General features: G+C 52.8%; 1 protein-coding gene across 1 annotated transcript in view; it reads right to left on the reverse strand.

The window, feature by feature from the left end:
* The window catches only part of PSD3 (pleckstrin and Sec7 domain containing 3), a 75605-nt gene that overhangs the window by 45330 nt on the left and 12175 nt on the right, over window positions 1–18100 (reverse strand). Inside the window, exons 5-9 of the mRNA XM_088530422.1 lie at window positions 13906–14090; window positions 13729–13809; window positions 11343–11455; window positions 9331–9389; window positions 5935–6024 (exon numbers count right to left, since the gene is read on the reverse strand). Coding sequence (XP_088386548.1) covers window positions 5935–6024; window positions 9331–9389; window positions 11343–11455; window positions 13729–13809; window positions 13906–14090 — 528 coding nt within the window. The remainder of the gene's footprint in view (window positions 1–5934; window positions 6025–9330; window positions 9390–11342; window positions 11456–13728; window positions 13810–13905; window positions 14091–18100) is intronic.

An 18100-nucleotide genomic window follows, 5' to 3' on the forward strand; every position in this document is an offset into this window, starting at 1 on the left:
CATTCTGCATTTCCTGACTTTTTTTTATTATTATTGGATTAGACTCGGTTGTCTCTTAGGAGCTGAAAGAAGCCTTCAGTAAGAGTTGTGTCATTTCAAGCAGATAAGAAATGGCTTCCTCAGAAACATAATCCGGATGGGAACATTTTTAAAAGGAAAAACTTCATTCTGGAGGGAAAATGGCAAATCCTTGCTAGGGAGGATGCTAACTTTTCTTGCAGAACACAGGTATTTTGATCTTTCAGAACCCCCCTCTCACTCCCAAAGCTTGCCCGTGCTGCAGGAATAACGCTGTCCTCCCGAGGTCCTTTTTGCCTGTTCCCTCCTGGAATGTCGGCTGAACTCCCTTCTCATTTAGCTGTGAACGAATCCGGCTCCCTTTGCCATCTGGCAATGGCAGGAAGGTGGAAACGCCTTGCAGAAGAATGTCAGCCACAAAATGGAAGAAGTGCAAAGACTGCAAATGAAAGCAATTACAGCGCGCACAGCAGTCTGATTAGTGTGACCTGCCTTGGGTAAATGAGAAAAAAAGTTAGTTACTTGATGGTCCCACCGCGCTCTCCCACTGGGCTCCCGAAACGATTGGAATGGATCAAGCAAGATTCCAGTAATTCTCTTTTAATCCAGTGTTTGCTTTTGAGAAATTTAAGGGAGAAGAAGAACTAGGAGGCAGAATGACAGTGACAAAAACAAATTCTTAATTAAAGTGCAGGGAACTGACAACAAAATGAGATAAACACCACCCTACAGCTTTTAGAGGAAATTGCATATCTTGGGAATCCTGATCAAGAATTCAGATCATTTAAGAAATTAGGAGGGACAGGTTCTTCAAAAGAGCTCAGCAGCAGCATCTTCCACCAGATTTGGTCACGTCATTCCTGTGCTTCTCCAGAAGAAGATAAAGACTAGTCAAAAAAAAAAAAAAAAAACTTTGAGAAAAAAGAAAGAAAAAGCAGATCATCTAGATTAGCCTGGAGTCTTCTCTCCATCAGCAGCCCTGTGTGTAAGGCTCTCACCAAGGCCTGGCACTGTATCCAGGTTGATGGAGGGGCATTTACACAGGCCCCTAACACAACTCCAGGCCAGTGAACTCTCATTAGAAACCACAGGGATCAGGCAACATCTCTTCCCTTCTGCTGCTGACGTCGTGGGGCTGCGCGAGCACCAGAACCAGCCAACCTCAGGGACTGGTGGTGGGAACGATGACGCGAGGCTCCTCACGGCTTCTTCTGTCACAACCCATGTGCTTTTGTCTCAACAAACGCCCATGATTCTCCAGAAGGAAATAAGTTTGGTACCAGCGGGAACATGGGCAGGTGGTATCTTCACATACAAGTTAACAACGGACTTCCCTTCCCAAGACAGAGAGCTTCAATTCCATAGTCTACAAATTGCCTTTTTCCAACTTCTGTGTGAGAGCCTGACAAAAGCGGGTGTCTCTGCTCAGCAGGGAACCCCTGCAGACACTCTGGCTGAGGGTGGCCGCTCTTTTTCACTATGTAACAAAATCCCTATCACTGCCCCTCCCTGGAGTCAGCTCTCACACACCTTTGCCACAAGGCAACCAGAGGAAGATGCTATGGCCAACTCTACCAGCACGGCACTTGCGGGGAACCTTGCAGCCTTCAGGGAACAAAGCAAGGGTGCACAGCCAAAATCAAGCATGTTCCAAGCCAACCACATCCTCCTCTCGCTTCAAGCAACCTCATCAAGCCCAGCCTTGAAGATGGATGGCCAATGAGCGCTGAAGATCGTGTCAGCAACAGCAGAAAACCATCCTGTAGATACAGTGTTCCCACACCGCAGTCATGAGGTTTCCAAAATCACCCTCCAGTGATTTTGGCTCCCTTCCAATTAGCTAGACACTACCACAACCCCCGCAGGTAAAAATGAACAACCATTTGGCTTCCCTTAGGCTCAAATCCTGCAGGTCAGACTTAGTTGTTCTAATGGTTCCTGGCGAGTTACCAATCAGCTGTGGTGCTGAACGTCCCCTCCAGCTTCCCATCAGCTGAACAGCATCTGCAGCAACAAGTCCCAGGGCGCCAGGTTCATCTGCTCTGAAGAGATCGGTGCAGCAGCTGCCTCTCTCTGTCCCTGGCTCTTCTGGAACATCTGCCATCTGTCCCCACTGTAAATGTTTGTAGCTGTGTTGTGATTCACGACCACGCTCAGGAATGTGCAATGAGGCCACTGGCAACACAGCACTGCTACACGGTGAGATGGTGACAGCACCACCACCGCACTCGGTATTTACTATTCTTTCCAGGGCTTAGACTCCCTTTGGGACCTTGGCTACAGAGGATTATAACATCAAAGTTAGAAGGAAAACACTGCTGGGAATTCAGGATCACATTGTCCGATTACAGCTTGACGCAACATAAAATAGAGTGTGACAGCTCAGAGTCAAGGAAGAGGAGCTTCAGAAGTCCCCCTGCCTGTGAAAAAATCCACTTTCAAAGTGTTTTTTTTTTTAAATCTGCCTGGATTTAACAGGCCTGATTCACCTCAGTTACACCAGGCGGCTCCATGGAGAGCTGACAGCTTGGGAGGAGAAGAGGGTCACAGCTTGGGATCCCAGTTCTCATTCATGAGGCAGAGCCTGCCCCAGTTTGAAGGCACACGGGGGCCCAACCGTGGGTATAAACTACCTCGCTGTCCACGCAGGGCTGACAGCACAAAACTGGGCATCAGGCTGCGATCTCCATGTCTCATCTTCACGAGCAGCTGATGGCAGATTAGTGGGACACGTGGCAGACGGTCAAAGCAAAGCTACGACGGAATGAAAGGCAAGGTACATACATCTGCCTGTGGGAGAATACCAGCTATATAAATACTGCAAGGAGATCCTGTGGGGAGAATCATGCTTTTAATCGGTTTGGTGCATTTGCCTGTATGGCAAAGTGACCTCAGATCTGACAAAAGGAGGATGGAGGGAGAAAAGGAGAGGAATCTTTGCACGGACGGGATAACAAGAGTGAAACGCTCTTCAGTGTTCACGAACAAACAGACAGAAAGACACAAGGTGAGTGAGATCATATCGGTGTTTCTCATTTCCATTTCAGGCCAGAATGAAGTCTTAGTTCTCGAGGCACTATCGACAACGCACAGAGAATCACATGCTGAACTGCAGAGCTTCCCGGTGTCCATCAAAGTGCCCTTATTGTTGAGGAGAAAAAAGAAAGAAACGTCGTAGGAGGACAGCTCGCTCACAGGAGCAGGGAGAAAACGGTGCCAGGTTGTACGTCGGGAATCTTCTGAGGCTGCTCCCTGCTACAGGGGTGACCCTCCTCACGTGCTGATGTCTGCTAGTTGAGACTGCTATTTTACTACTCAGTAAAGAAAAGGGGAAATGGGAAAAGGGAAAAGCGAAAGGGGAAAAGGGAAAGGGGAAAAGGAAAAGGCGAAAAGAGAAAAGGGAAAGAGAAAAGGGAAAGGGGAAAGGGAAAAGGGAAAAGGGAAAGGAAAAAGGGAAAGGGAAAGAGAAAGGGAAAAGGGAAAGGGAAAGGGGAAAGAGAAAAGGGAAGGGGGAACGGGAAAGGGAAAAGGGAAAAGGGAAAAGGAGAAGGGAAAGGGAAAAGGAAGAGGGAAGAAGAAAAGGGAAAAGGAAGAGGAACGGAAGAAAAGAAACACGCAGGGCTGCAGCACACTAAGGTTAATGAGAGTGACTAAAGGCAACTTGTTTTTCAACCTGAGTTCTGACTGTCCCGGGCGCCTGTCCTGGAGGCAGGGTTTGCACCCCCATCACGTGTGCTTGGCCTACACCAAGGGGCATGGGGAGCACCCTGGGCACCCCGAGGCTCCGCCAGCACCGCGGGGAGCTCGGCCACGCGCGGGCCTGGGGCTGTGCGCAGAGCCGCGATGCTCCTCGCACCCGCGGCTCTGAGCACAGACAGGCTGCAAATCCTGCTGTGCACCCACGGGCGAGCAGCGCCCGCGCTGCTGCCGCGCTCCCGCGAGGACACAGTGCCACCGTGCGGAGGCACCTCCTGCAGGGACCGGGACAGCCGCGAGCGGCGGAGCAGCCACAGCAGCCTCCGCGCCGCTCATCACCCGGCGCTCAAAGCACAAGCACTTGGGCTCTGCGCCGGCCCGCAGCCCCCTGGAATTTAATGTGCTGAGACCCACGCAGGCTTGATTTCTGCTGAATCTTCATAGTCACGTATCGGGTGTCAAGGCGGCTGCTGCAGATGCAGTGATGGAGCTGCTGAAGTGCAGCTGCTGCCACTCACTCCGGTGAAAAATGAAACGCCGCAGGTGTCAAGGCACCCGCCAGGCTCGGAGAGCTCCCCAGAAAAGCAGGATGAAAGAATAACCCTTCTCCCCTGAGGCCAGGGCAGCACACAGAGCGGGGCAAACTGCCCCAAACGAAGCAGGACTCTGGCCCGGGACGTATTGCAGCCTGTCACCTCCTGAAGACCCTCAGAGCCTGGCCCAGGGCGGGCTGGCAAAGATCCGCTGAGAGACTGAATGTCAGCGCTGAAAGCTCAGACTCAGTCCCCACCGCATAATTCTGTCAGCAGGAAAACAAACAGCAGGTGAACACCAGCAGAAGTCGGCTCTTCGTACACCGCGAAGGTTATTTAAACACAGCCTGGAGACCTATTATTCAATAAGGACTGTAATTAGCTTGCAAATTAATCTCAACGCATCTCTTGATGGCAGAGTGGGAAATAAGCTTCCTTGGATTTTGTTTTTTAAGTGGTGATGCTGCTGACAGATGAATAGCTGGCATCCAGATTTTAAAAAATAGCAATTAATTTTTAAAAAGTGTTCATATTCCCTGATCTCTACTATGAACTGAGGCAGAGGGGTCCAAGATAAAGTCCCCTGAAGAAGCCAGGAAAAAACAGGGGAAATAGCAAGTGCTAGAAAGCGAAGTCAGTCACTTCTAACTATGCAGGTATGTCTGCATTTCAGAGCGGGCCTGACAAACCCACTGAAGAGATGGCAATTCTTTCCATTTATTTCAATAGGCTTTGGGCCACGTCTCGGATGCAGCAATCTCTCATTTTTATTTCCATTACCAAAACATTTATGAACTCCAGTGTAAGCGCTGTTCTCTTCATTCAAACAGACTGGCATTTCATTCCAGCAATCACACAAAAATAAACGAAACATTCTCATTACTATTGACAATAAAACAAGATTCATCCCGCTCAGCCTCCTTTAACAGTTTTTCAGATTTAACTCCTGGCATAAACTTAATGAACAAAACCTGCAGCAAAGCAGCCTGCACCAGGCAGCACATTCTAATCTGAAATTACATCTCCTGCTCTAATGTGAAAACCCCAAAGCACCTTTGTTGAAAAAAACACGTCTCCCCGACATGCAGCTCAGCTCTCGCCGTACATATTCAACAGTGGGAATTCTTCAGTCTGGTTTAATCAGGGGAGCATGCTCTGGGCTGGCATGAGCACCTGAGCTCCCATCACCTCAGGCTGCTGTTCAGGCTGACCTCTCCATGCTGCAAATCATAGAATCATAGAATGCTTAAGGTTGGAAGGGACCTCTAGAGATCATCTAGTCCAACCCCCTGCTCCAGCAGGACACCCAGAGCACGTGGCACAGGGTGGCATCCAGGTGGGTTTGGAAGATCTCCAGAGAAGGAGACTCCACAGCCTCTCTGGGCAGCCTGTGCCAGGGCTCTGTCATCCTCACTGTCAAGAAATTTTTGCTTAAGTTCCTGTGGAACTTTTGATGCTTCAGTTTCCGGTCATTTCCTGTAGTTCTGTGCTCCCAAACACGTTCCAGTTATGGCAGCAGGAGAAGCAGAGCCTCAATGCTGTGCACATCCTGGGTGGAGAAACGTGCCCATTCCCTGCCATGCTCAACAACCAGGATTCAGAGGTAGGGTGTTCTGTTTGAACCAGGCATCACTAGCTGAGACGTGAAACCTCAACCGAAATCCACACTCTACAGTTCATTTCTTACCTTCAACAGCCCCTTAGGGAAGTCTTTACCATCATTCATCCCCTGGAGATTAGCAATGAACTCCTGACAGGTCATTTTCTTCCCAATGTTCTGAAAGGGACGACACAGAAACACAGCATCATATTCATGTTGCTTTCCAAAATGACATCAGCAAGCAACGCCACACGAATTGCATCTCCTCGCCTTTCCTCAAGTCCGAGGCAGACAATCCTGAGAAGGCATTCCCAGAATTATTCAAATGCAAGCATCCTCACACAAATATATTTGGAACCCAGGAGATGCCCTTGGACCCCATGTCCCACACCCATCTGAAAAAAAAAAACAGATCTAAATGCTGGAGATCAGGGAAGAAGATGGTGATGAAGCCCCCTCATTTGTTCATGGTACCTTCCATGTCCTCAGGGGCTCTACCAACCCCTGGCAGAAGAGCTCTGCTTGACCCTGTTGTGGAGCATATGAAAATGACCAACTGAGGCCCTTTCCAGACCTTTCTTTATGATCTCCAACCCTCATTTCCCATGGCAACTGCCCCGCAAAAGCAAAATACCCAAGAGCAGCCAATGCATTTTCTGCTTCCCAGGGTTGAAGCTGCCTTGACATTTCCAAAGGTTTCTTTTCTTCTCCTCACTTTCTGCTTAATTCTCAGACTGGAGCTTACCAGACTGGGCCATGACCAGAAAGGGAATGACTGTGTTCAAGCACAACCCAAACCCCTCCATTTGGAGAGCGCTCTCAGCTGCTCTTTGGATCCAAGTCAGCTTCACCCCCTGGAGAAGGTGTCAGTCCTCAGTCCTCATGGCACCCTGGGCACAGCTGCCCATGGAGATGACAGCAACGACCACGCTGGGCCAGCAGGAGGAGGAATCAAGGGAGATCTGAGAGAGAAACTGCGCTTCCAGGTCTGACTAGAGCTGGCCAGAGGTGACCTACTGCACTGCAAGCACCTCCTGCAGCACCGTGTCCTCATGGGCTCTGTCCGCCCTAGGGAACGTGCTGCAGGGTACCTGCCTGGTCCCCCTCTGCAAAGTGCTCTGCTGGCCCTGTCCCTGAGGAAGAAGCCTCCTTCCCAGTAGAATCCCAGTAATCCCAGGGCTCCTATGCAGCCTGAAGCTGCTCTCGCAGAATTGCAGACGCTCTCCCTGTGGCTGCTTCAGCCTGTAGCTGTCCTTTTCCTCCAGCTTGGTGTTTCCTCACACTGACCAGAACCAGGAGCAAGAACCAGCCTCGTTTCACCTACTGAGCCCTGCTGGGAAAACGAGCAGGGCAGTGGAATGGCTGTGTTGCTCCTGGACCAAAGCTAACACCTCCACATGGTCCTACACAGGTTCAGGCAGATGCACCTGGCAGGATGCAGCTGTGCTAAAAATCTAGGAAACTGTAGACATGACATGGCATCTGGTCATCACCTGGCCAGCAGAGCAGCGAGCATGCATCTCCAGTGCACGGTTAGTGAAAGTTAATCATGAAAGCAGACAGAGAGAAAAAGAAGATATGGAAAAACAGTTAGAGAGATGTAGTTACAAAGAGAATGAAATGCAGCAAGACATGAACAAATAAAGAGGTAAGTGAAGAGCTTGTCTACAAGAGTTAAGGAAAGTGTGAACTGAAGGCACAGCCGCTGTCCTACAGCCCTATGATCAGCGGAGCTGACTCTGAAATAAAACTGTCCACACTCAGCTGGGAACAAGAAGAACTCAGTGTAGACAAGCCCTAAGAGTGGTTTGTTTCCTGCTCTAGCAGATCATGCTAAGGGACGGGCTGGAGCACTGTAAGCTTATTAGAAAACAAGCAATCAGGGTATATGCGCAAGGGGCTGCATTCCGAGTCAGAAACGCCCAACTTACCACCTGTGTGCAAAAATGCAGAGCAACAAGAGGAGAAATGAGTATTACAGGGAATCCCGGGAAGAGAGGAAGAAGAGGTACACAGCCGGCAGGCACTGCTGCAGCCCACACTGCACCCTGGCCTGGCGTCCAGGCGGCCTTGGAACATGTCCAGGGAAGGAGGCTCCACAGCCTCTCTGGGCAGCCTGTGCCAGGGCTAACGTATCAACAGGCACAGGAGGGCACGTTCCCATAGCTCCCTATCCCATGGGACCGGAGCGGTCAGGAAGGCCTCGGTGTTCACAAGAACACAGCACTGCACAACTGCTCCTCGTGCAGCCTCCAGGCAGGGGGTGGGAGTCAGACCCTCGAGGGGAGCACAGAGGACTCCTGCTTTCATTGCCCTCACTTGCTGCAGAGCTGCATCCACACAGTACCCACAGGGTCCCAGGAGGGCACGATAGGGCCAGGGCCTCTCCGAGGCTCCGTGTGCTGCTTCGGACCCACTGTTTGTGCTCATGATGTCCATGGGCCCTGCTCTCTTGTGGCATTCCCACCAGAGCTGGCTATGTGGGACACGGGAGTGATGTTGGGGCATCAGCATGAGATTGAGAGGGGATCTGATCAGTGTGCACAAGTACCTGAGGGGAGGATGTAGGGAGGATGGGGCCAAACTCTTCTCGGTAGTGACTAGTGTCAGGACAAGGGGTAACGGGTGTAACAGGCAGTTCCACCTCCATGTGAGGAAGAGCTTCTTTCCTGTGAGGGTGACAGAGCCCTGGAACAGGCTGCCCAGAGGGGTTGTGGAGTCTCCTTCTCTGGAGATCTTCCAAACCCGCCTGGATGCCACCCTGTGCCACGTGCTCTGGGTGTCCCTGCTGGAGCAGGGGGTTGGACTAGATGATCTCCAGAGGTCCCTGCCAACCCCAACCACTCTGTGACTCTGAGAACTCATGAGGCCACCCCGCAGCAGGTACCAATCGGCCCAGGGCACCCGTGGGTGCTGTGGCAGAGCTCCTCAGCCGCAGAGGGACCCCAAAGCCGCCCGCCTGGGGCCTGTGGTGGGTGCCCAGGACACCCTCTGCTGCCACGGCCTGAGCGCACGGGACATCACGTTGGCCCAAGCAGCACACTGGCTCGCCTGCTGCTTGCCCCTACGAACGGCTGCCTGCAAACATCGCTTCCCTGCATGACTTTGCCAGGTGGCTTCTGCCTTCCCACATGCTTGTACATTCTGGAAAGGGGAATTTCCCCCCTGCAGCTTTCTGGCAGCGCCAGCCGCCTTTGTCAGGAAAGGGAGAGATGCACCCCAGAAAGAAAGGGCCTGGGGACAAGCAGCTTCCTCACCCACAAGGGCGAGAGCGTGTGCAGCTCTGGACACAGCTGCTCCTGGGTGTGCTGGAAAGCCTCTTCCCTAGCACTGCCACTCTTCCAAGGACAGATTTTCCATTTCTCTTGTCCTTTTGCTGTCTGCACTGGGAATTTTCGGGGTGCTTCAGTGATAGGCAGCAAAGGGGCCCTACCAGCACAAAGCTGACTTTGGGACAGTTTACACAGAGACGTGTCTACTCACATGGCCATGCAGGTCAGTGTTCAGCAGCATCATGGCACACGTGAGGCAGTGAACCCCATCTGCAGGAAGAGACATAACCCACGTCACAGGCAAACCCACGACTTTACCGGACTTGTAAGAAGAGTGCAAACCAAGCCACGCAGCCTAATCAAGCCTGTTCCCTTAATGAAAATCTGTTCATCAAGAAATAAACATAATCAAGTAAATCAACAGCAAGGTCATCCCATAGCTGCCAAGGCAGAACAGCCTTCCTTTTAACTCTTGATCACTGACAAAACTATGGTGCAGCAGCCGTGAAGGGGGCAGACCAGACAGCAGAGCGTTCTGCCTCCCTTCCCTTGACAGTACCAATACCACAGCCTCAACTGTCTCCCTCCTTCTCATTTGTTTTCAGGACACTAAAAATAAGCTACCTCCATTCGTGTTTCAGTCTGCAGAGACACAAACAATCAGAGGATGGTCTGCCCCACCAGCAAACCCTGTATAATGACCACACACATTGTCCCTCTGTGCTACAAAACAAAAAGAGGCATGAGGATGTGGGATTGAGACAGGCACCGACATGATACGTTTTAAAGTCAAGCTTGAATCTGTGCAAGCCCTTGCCACGGCTTGCAAAAGCTTGGGACCAAGCTCAGGACTATGTTTTCTTACGTTGTCTGCACAGGTCCTACCCCCCAAGGAACATCCCAGCAGTCTAGCAAAGTGCTGCTCCTCCTATTCAATGCTGCCACCACATGTGGTAAATTCAGAGCAGCTTGAATCTGGGGCTGTGGTACCCTGGTTCAGGTGCTGGCACGTCTGTAGGGTAGGCTGCTCTCTCATTCCCAAATCACAGGCACATCCAAAGGATGGAAACGAGAATGGAGGAAAGAGGGAGAAGAAAGCAAGCATCAGGGCACTCAAATGGCTACCGCAAATCTTCATTTCTACTGAAATGAGCAAGTCTCTCACCTCTGCCGTGGAGCACCTGACTAGTGACAGGGGAAATGCAACATCAGAAATACCTAAAACGCCCAGGCAAGGTCTGCAAGGCAAGGTACTGCCAGGTCCCAATACCTGCTCACACTCTGAAGCGAGAATGTCCCTACAGCAACCTGGACTAGCCACACTGACACCCAAATCATTATTTCTACCTGAAAATGACAGAGCTTTTCTAATTACTTGCTTGGAATATCCTCGAATAAGAGAGGGAATCCTCGAATGGGAAGAGCAGAAGAGTGTGGGAGCTGATCTTGTCTTAGAGCTGCCCGTTCCCTTCCTTGACACCCTGACCAGAGAGGCCGGGCAGGGCTCAGGGTGGGCAAATTTCACCCCCTGTCAGTGGGCAAACTGCACGCAAGGAGCCACGATGTTGACAACACTCCAAAGCACACAGCTACGTGCTGCTCCTCCTCACTTCAGACCAAGGGGACAAACGCGCCTACGCATTTTCCCTTCCCTTCCCTCCTCCCGTTCTGGGCTCCCAGTGGCCTGCGTTGAGCCCCGGTGCAGGGATTACGGGCTCAGGTTTCCCCTGGCACAGCAGGACAACGTGTCCCCGCCGGCAGCGCCCGTTTTCCGTGTTTGTTTCCACAGTCGGGTTTCCAGAATGATGGAAAACGCGGGCAGGGAGGCGATGCTCGGGCTGGCGCCAGCGTGCGGGGACGGAACCGCGCCAGGGCCTGTGCACGGCACCCAAAATTCACCCCCAGAGCTGGCAGGAGCGGCTGGAGCAGAGGCACCCCCACGTGCACGGCCAGCGAGACCAAAGCCGCGACAGGGAAGTCTCCAGGTTTAAATCTGGAGATGTTTAAGCTAAGGATTTGCGCTGGAGAGGCCTAAATGTCTTCCGTGACTGGGGAGCAACACAGGTTTTCTCTGCCTTATGTAAAACGGAGAGCATTTCTAAGCTCACCACAGGCAATCTCTGCACTTTGGTGCAGCAACTACAAAACTTCAGCTGCCAGATACTAGGGGTGAAAACAAACGAAGAGGCAGACCACAGACCTTTCTATCAGAAGCAAAATTACCTTGAGTCGAAATGGTGGTTGGGTTACACTGATAGTATCTGCTGGAGAAGTGGATTAAAACTCTCTCTCGTTCCTGAGTTTCTCCGATAAGTGAAAAGGCTTTAAAGAAACTCCTACAAGGGCAGAAAACAGAGAAATTAAAATCATAAATCTCTGGTGGCCTCACACAGCACATACAGTATAGCACATTTCACAGCAAGTAGTACGCAAGTGCACACCAGAAATTCAGTTCTGAGAAGCCTTTCTAGGAAAACAGATTACTACCCCATGTGTACTTAATTCCAACGTTACAGTAAATCAGCCAGGAGGGGTTAGATTGCTGCTGGTTTCAGCCTTTAAATATATAAGCTAATAAACAATTACACTGTTTGAAACAGTTGTTCTTGTTTTCAGTAGTTCTCGTGCTGGGGGAAGGAATTGGAGCAGGTGGTGTTTACAGATGATGCTCTTTCGGGATGCTCTCTGTCCCCTTCTAACTGTCCATCAGTCCGGCACGCTTTAACGTTACACTTAGTAAGTACATTCCCACTGAAAGGGAGCAGAAGAATCACCACTCATCCCGTGCTCTTGCTGTCACATCTTGGCCTCCTTGCCTCTCCCACCAGCAGGGCCTACAGCTTAGGCTCAGTCCTCGTGATAAACTTCTGTACTTCTTGGAATCCCCAAATCCCGCAGCCAAGAGGTGACCTGACATTTATTTTTTCACGTTGTTGATATAAAAAGCCTACAAACACAAACCTTATGGGTCTGAAGCAACAAAGCACATGAAAGGAATGCCTGGTAGACAGTTTCTGAGTCTCTCACGAGACTTAAGCTGGCAGCAGATTCGAGGGGCCTCAGAGACATTACAGGAACATTCAAGGTTATCTAACCTGCATGAGTAAGCGCTGATTTTATTTCTCTGATGCAAGCCCAGAGACAGGCTGTACTTGCCACAATATCACACACAGAGTGTGATCTGATGGGTAATAACTTAATTTGACACGTAACACATTGCGAATAATCCAATTCACACGTAGAGACAACCGAGACCTCCCGGGGCTCCTCATGGGGAGGAGGACGGGGAGAGGCTCCGGAGGGGCCTTTGGGCAGGATCCAGGAGGATCTGGGGAGGATCCAGGAACGACTCCGTGGTGGAACACACCGCACCCCGTGACCACGGCCGCAGGGAGGCTACATGAGGTAAAAGTGGGGCAGAACACCCTGGGCAGCTGCGGCCGAGGCCAGTCCGGGGGCTCCCCCAGTTTGTCTGGCAGGGGGCAACGCACGAGACCCCAGCGAGCGCCCATGGGCCCTCGAGAGCGTGTGGTACAGAAGGTCATGACTATTAATACTAACAGGAGATCTACCGGGAGAAGAGACCTCCTAAATATGTGCCACAAAGCAGCTAGGTGTAGGATATCACAATTTAAAAGATGAGGTATATTTAGAATCAAGCCTCAGGGCTCCTAGCACCCAAAACATGCAGCAAATTTCCCCCACGGAGGCCACGAGCCCACCGGGACACAGGGCTCTGGCTTTGCTCCACGTAGCATTCGGTGCTGGATTAACTCCTTAGCAGTCTTGGGCAGCAGGACTCTGCTTTGCTGTGCAAAGACAGGGGCTGATTTTCACCTCGGCTTCCAAGAACAGCCCTCCTGCAGCCAGCTCTGCAAATAGGGTCATTAGTTTTCCTGGTTCTGTGTCACTGGTGGCAGCGAGTGAAGCAGAAATAGAGCAACCTGAGCCAGATAATCTAAAATTATTTTAAATCCCTCTGCTTTATGTCACCATTTAACTGTCACCAGCAACAAACAGGCCTCTGCTACACAGGTTTGGTATTTTGACTTAGTCTTGACTGCGAGATTAAAAAAAATATTGAAATCAAGTGCTGCAGAGGCTTAGTTCCAGGGTTAGAAGGACACGAGTGCTGCAGGGATGGGCTTTCCACCACCCACGTAAGCATGTACCAAGCACTCCGAGCATTTCCCCTTTGGAAGCTCTTGCTGTTCTGCACAGTTTTAGACACCTCTGAGGGACGTGGCTGCCAAGCTGCTTGCAATGCTCATGCACAAGGGGCAGCCGGGCAGAGCAAACTCCGCAAGGCACCAGCCCAGAGGGCCCTATGGAGCCCAGCCATGAACGGCACCTTCGTGTTTCAGGCAGGTTACCGATTACCTGTTCACAGAGCGCACAACCTCTCTCTGGGCAGGCCAACTCCAGGAAATGCAATCCCTCCATTGGGCCATACCAACATGCTAAGACGAATAGGAGAGGAGAGCTCCATTGCAGAGCGCTCCGTGTTTCCCTCTTCTCCCTTAAAAGCCCTCATGGTGCAAGTTCTTCATTTGAGGAACACAGGAAATAACACCGCCGCTAAAGCAGGAGCACGAGCTTTGCCACGCACCTCAGTGAGTTGTCCAACGTCATCCCCGTGAAATCGAAGAACTTTAGGTATTCTTCAGCCACCAGCTTGCTGAACTCGTTGCTTTGGAAAGAAATCAACAAGGCCTGTCAACCAGGAGTGAACTCTCCGCCGCCAACGCTGCGAACGGGAGGGCAAACCCCTCGTTTCGACACGTACTTTTTGCCCAGATGCTTGGCCACGTCGGAGCGTTTGAACCTGTCCAGGTGGTAGAGGCGCCTGGCCAGGCGCCGGGCCGCCTCCAGGTTGCTGCCGCTGCCGAGGTCGCAGGCGAGCGCTCCCGCGGCGTCCTGCTCCGCCGGCTCGCGGCTCCCCGCGGCGGCGCCGCGCTCCAGCTCCGCATCCTGCAGCCTGGCGTCGCGGAGCGTCGGCAGGAACCGGGAGAGCAGGGCGAGAAGAAAGACACGTTAGTGCGAAGGGCTCAGCTCCTCTCGGGCCGGGGAGCGCACGGCGGCACGGAGCTGAGGGTCGTGTGTGCGCAACGGGAGCACTGACCTGGCAGCCAGAGCCCGGCCGGGTAAACACGGAGGCGCCGAGCTGGATCCCAGCCCTTCGCCCTGCACTCGCCTCCGCGGGCGCCGAGAGCCAGCGCGCGAGCCCCAGAACTGGGCTAACTTCACAGAAAACTGTGACTGCCAGCCCAGGAATCGCAGCTAACGGCAGGCGCTCCCGCGGGCATCCCGCCGCGAGGCAGCCCACGGAGACGGGAGCGCCGGGCGGACACGCGGGGCCGCGGGGGAAGGCACTTGCTCTTCACCTGCTCCCCTGGTTTTGTCCCCGCGGGCGCTTGGGGTCGGGAGCAGCAGCTCTGCGATCCCCGCACACCCTATATATATAAGGCCACGCCGTTGCTGAGCCCTCTCCCTTCTACTACAGCAGGAAAGTTTTTGCTGTTATTTTGCTTCTCCCCTCCAGGAAGGCAAAAATCCCTCTGCTTAAGAATAACGCTCCTCCGCCAACACTCCCCTGCGCACAGCTAGACTGCTTTTATTTGTTTATTTTTATTTTCCAGAAGGCGTTCCTCTGACGACCGCATAAAAATTCCTGCAGGGAGATGGTTCTGTGTTTGCACAGCAGCATTTTCACCCAGGGAGTCGCTACACAGCACCTCCCTCCATTAAATCCCCGTCCACGCAGGGCAGAGTGGAGCCAGGAGAGGCCGCGGGCAGGAAGGGCAGGAGCGGAACGAGTTAAGGACGATTTTGAACACGGGCCCGCAACATACCACAGTTTCACAAGCCATTGTAATGGTTGGGCTTGACAAACCCTGCCTACAACAACCAATCACCAGACTCCAGCGACAATTTTCTCCCCATCTGCTGCAGTGTCTGCTAGGCGGTTATTAACTCTTTAAAGGCGGGATTTGGGGCTTAATTTAAAGGCTTTTGCTGCTCTGTGAGCGGCCTTCGACGCAGACCAAGGCGCTGCCGTGTGGGAATGCATCTCCCTGCACACCAGGCTGTATTTAAGCAAGGTGCTCTGCTCCTTGTGTTCGTTTTGCCTCTCTTTTCACCTTCCGAGCACTGCTACAGCATCACTCAACACGGGCGCCACCTTCATGGCACCTGATGGGGCCTGAGGGCCTTTTTTATGAAGTATCTGTGTGAAGCAGACACCTGCTTTTCCTCGGGGGAATCCTACATTGCACCTATTCCAGTGTAAATAGCAAGGAGCTATGATGGAAGCGCTCACAGCCCTGGGATTAGTGTTGTAAATACAATCCCAGAAGCACTGGGAAGTCCAACAGAGACCCTAGAAAAATAACCAAAAAAACAGCTCCCGCTGCTTCCACTGGTGCGGGAAACGCCACTTCTGCCCTTGGCAAGAGCAGCCACGATGTCTGAAGCCCTCTCAGGTGGGTCACCCAGGCTATTCCAAGGCCGAAGAGCAAGTTGCAGAGCCCCGTGGCTCTGATGCAAGCCCCGAGCGACACCGCTGTATTTTGAGGCCAGTTTTGGGCCGCAGCCGCAGTGTTTCAGGGGCACGGAGGGAGCAGGCAGGTCAGCAGAGCAACGCGGCTCCAAAAGAGCCGCACACCAGAGCCCCATCCCATGGTAAATCAGAGCAGCATCCCACAGGAATGACAGCGGCCTGCTCCAGGGAAAGGCTGGCAGCTCTTCGGGGAGCATCCCCTTTGCTCGTGTGCCACGGCCTCCCCAGCCTCCCCGCGCAGACTCCGGTACTCGCCTCTCTCTGCCAAAGCGCTTCCAGCGGGCTCGGATTACGGGGCAGGAATTACGGAGGCTGGAAATAGCGCTGTCCTCTGCGTGCGACGGTTTCTGCAGCCCGCAGCAGCATCGGCAGCTAAAAAGAGCTAGGGGACAGATTCAGGAAGCCGAGCAAGAACACACAGGCCGGGCACGGGTTCCTCATCCGGCTGTGCCTATCCCGCTTATCTCACGAAAACGAGAAACCACCACTGACAGAAGTGGGCTGAAAAGGTAATCAACTTTATTGTGTCTAAGCCTGAATCCGAGCCCAAAGGGGACCACATAGCAATGCTTGGGGTAATTGCCTGTATAGCAACAGCTGCTGCTTTTCACCCAGGCACTTTCACATTAATCTCCAGTGTTGGGAAAAAAGAAAAAAAAAAAGAGAAAAACAGAAGCTACAAACAAGCAGACCTAACCCCCAGTCACACTGCACAGGAGGTGTCAACTTCATTGCAGCTCCTTATACCTTCCTATTTCTGTCCCCAGCAGCGCACTCCAGCACATCCCCCCGCCTCGTCCACCAAGGCACCCGCAGGTGCGCAGGGAGCCGCAGCCCCAGGAAAGCCACATCCCGCACGGATCACCGCGACCCCGCCAACACCTGCTGCGGCACCTATTCCAGGGTAAATAGCAAGGAGCTATGATGGAAGCGCTCACAGCCCTGGGATTAGTGTTGTAAATACAACCCCAGAAGCGCTGGGAAGTCCAACAGGGACCCTAGAAAAATAACCAAAAAAACAGCTCCCGCCGCTTCCACTGGTGCGGGAAACACCACTTCTGCCCTTGGCAAGAGCAGCCAGGAAGGGCCTGAAATGTTTTATACCAAATTTTCACTGATTCTGGTGTTTACCAGGCCGACGGTGATGCGGGAAGCCCCGGTGCCAAGGCATCTCAACCGCGCTGTGCTCAGGAACATAACACACTTGCTCTGCTTAAGAACTCTTTAACTTCTGGGGGTGTTTTTTTGGTGTTATTTGTCAAAATTGAAACCTTGTACAAGAACGCACGTTGGGAGAACAGACCCAAGACCAATAACCCAGAGGCAGGGACCAAGGTGCACCCGATCTCGCACAAGCCCCGCTCCCCACTTGACTGCACTGCAGCTGGAGAGCTGAGCACGAGCACTTCCCACTCCGGGTGCCTTAACCATCGGGATGCAATCCATCTCTTCAGCAAACGTTTGGGAGGAGAGGGGTGCGGGGTGACGCAGACTTGGGCAGTGCTGCGCTGCTCCTGTTGTCCTGCACGGCTCCCAGCATTTTTTTTTTTTTTTTGCGTAACTAGCAGTCTCTGTCCAACCTTATCACTTCACAAAAAGGGAAAAAAAAACACCAAAACAACACAATCTCTCATTTGTTGTCAATAAAATACAGGCATAGAGTCATCTTCAGGGACTGAAACTGCTGCTACAATAACCTTTTGCTCCCTGCAATCACATTCCTTTCTCTTTGATTAAAAGAATCCCCACAGGCCGTAGGTAGGGAGCCAGCAGCTAAAATGTGCACGAAACGCCATTCCCGGCGGGTCCCAATCCTGCCTTTATGCGATTACGGCACGAGGACACCGCGTCCCGCTGCCGACAACACCCCGGATCCGTCCCCTTTGGGCCTCGGGATCCCTCACACACCGCCGTGGTGGGGAGAGAGACCCCGCGTGCTGAGGAGGAGGCCCGGAAAGGGCGATGCTCAAATCAGCGTGCCCGGCGGCGGCCGAGCCGCGCAAGGACCGCCAAAGCCACGCGAGAGGCCTCACTGGTGCCCATGGAATGAGACATGAGGCCTCCCAGCGCCCATGGAATCACACGCGAGGCCTCCCAGCGCCCACGGAGGCCACACAGAGGCTGCCCAGTACCCATGGGAGTCGCACGTGAGGCCTCCTGGCGCCCAAGGAGGTCAGGCAGAGGCCTCCCAGCACCCATGAAGGTCACACGGAGGCCTCCCGGTGCCCATGGAATGAGACGTGAGGGCTCCCGGCACCCATGGAATCACTCACGAGGCCTCCCAGCACCCATGGAGGCACACTGAGGCCGCCCGGTACCCATGGAGGACACACGGAGGCCTCCCAGTGCCCATGGAGATCACACAAGGCCTCCCGGTGCCCATGCAGGTCACATTGAGGTTCCCAGTGTCCATGGAGGTCAA

This window comes from Tinamus guttatus, unplaced genomic scaffold (assembly GCF_059628265.1).
Source record: "Tinamus guttatus ecotype Peru unplaced genomic scaffold, ASM5962826v1 Tinamus_guttatus_pri_ptg000372l, whole genome shotgun sequence".
NCBI classification, from domain to species: domain Eukaryota; kingdom Metazoa; phylum Chordata; class Aves; order Tinamiformes; family Tinamidae; genus Tinamus; species Tinamus guttatus.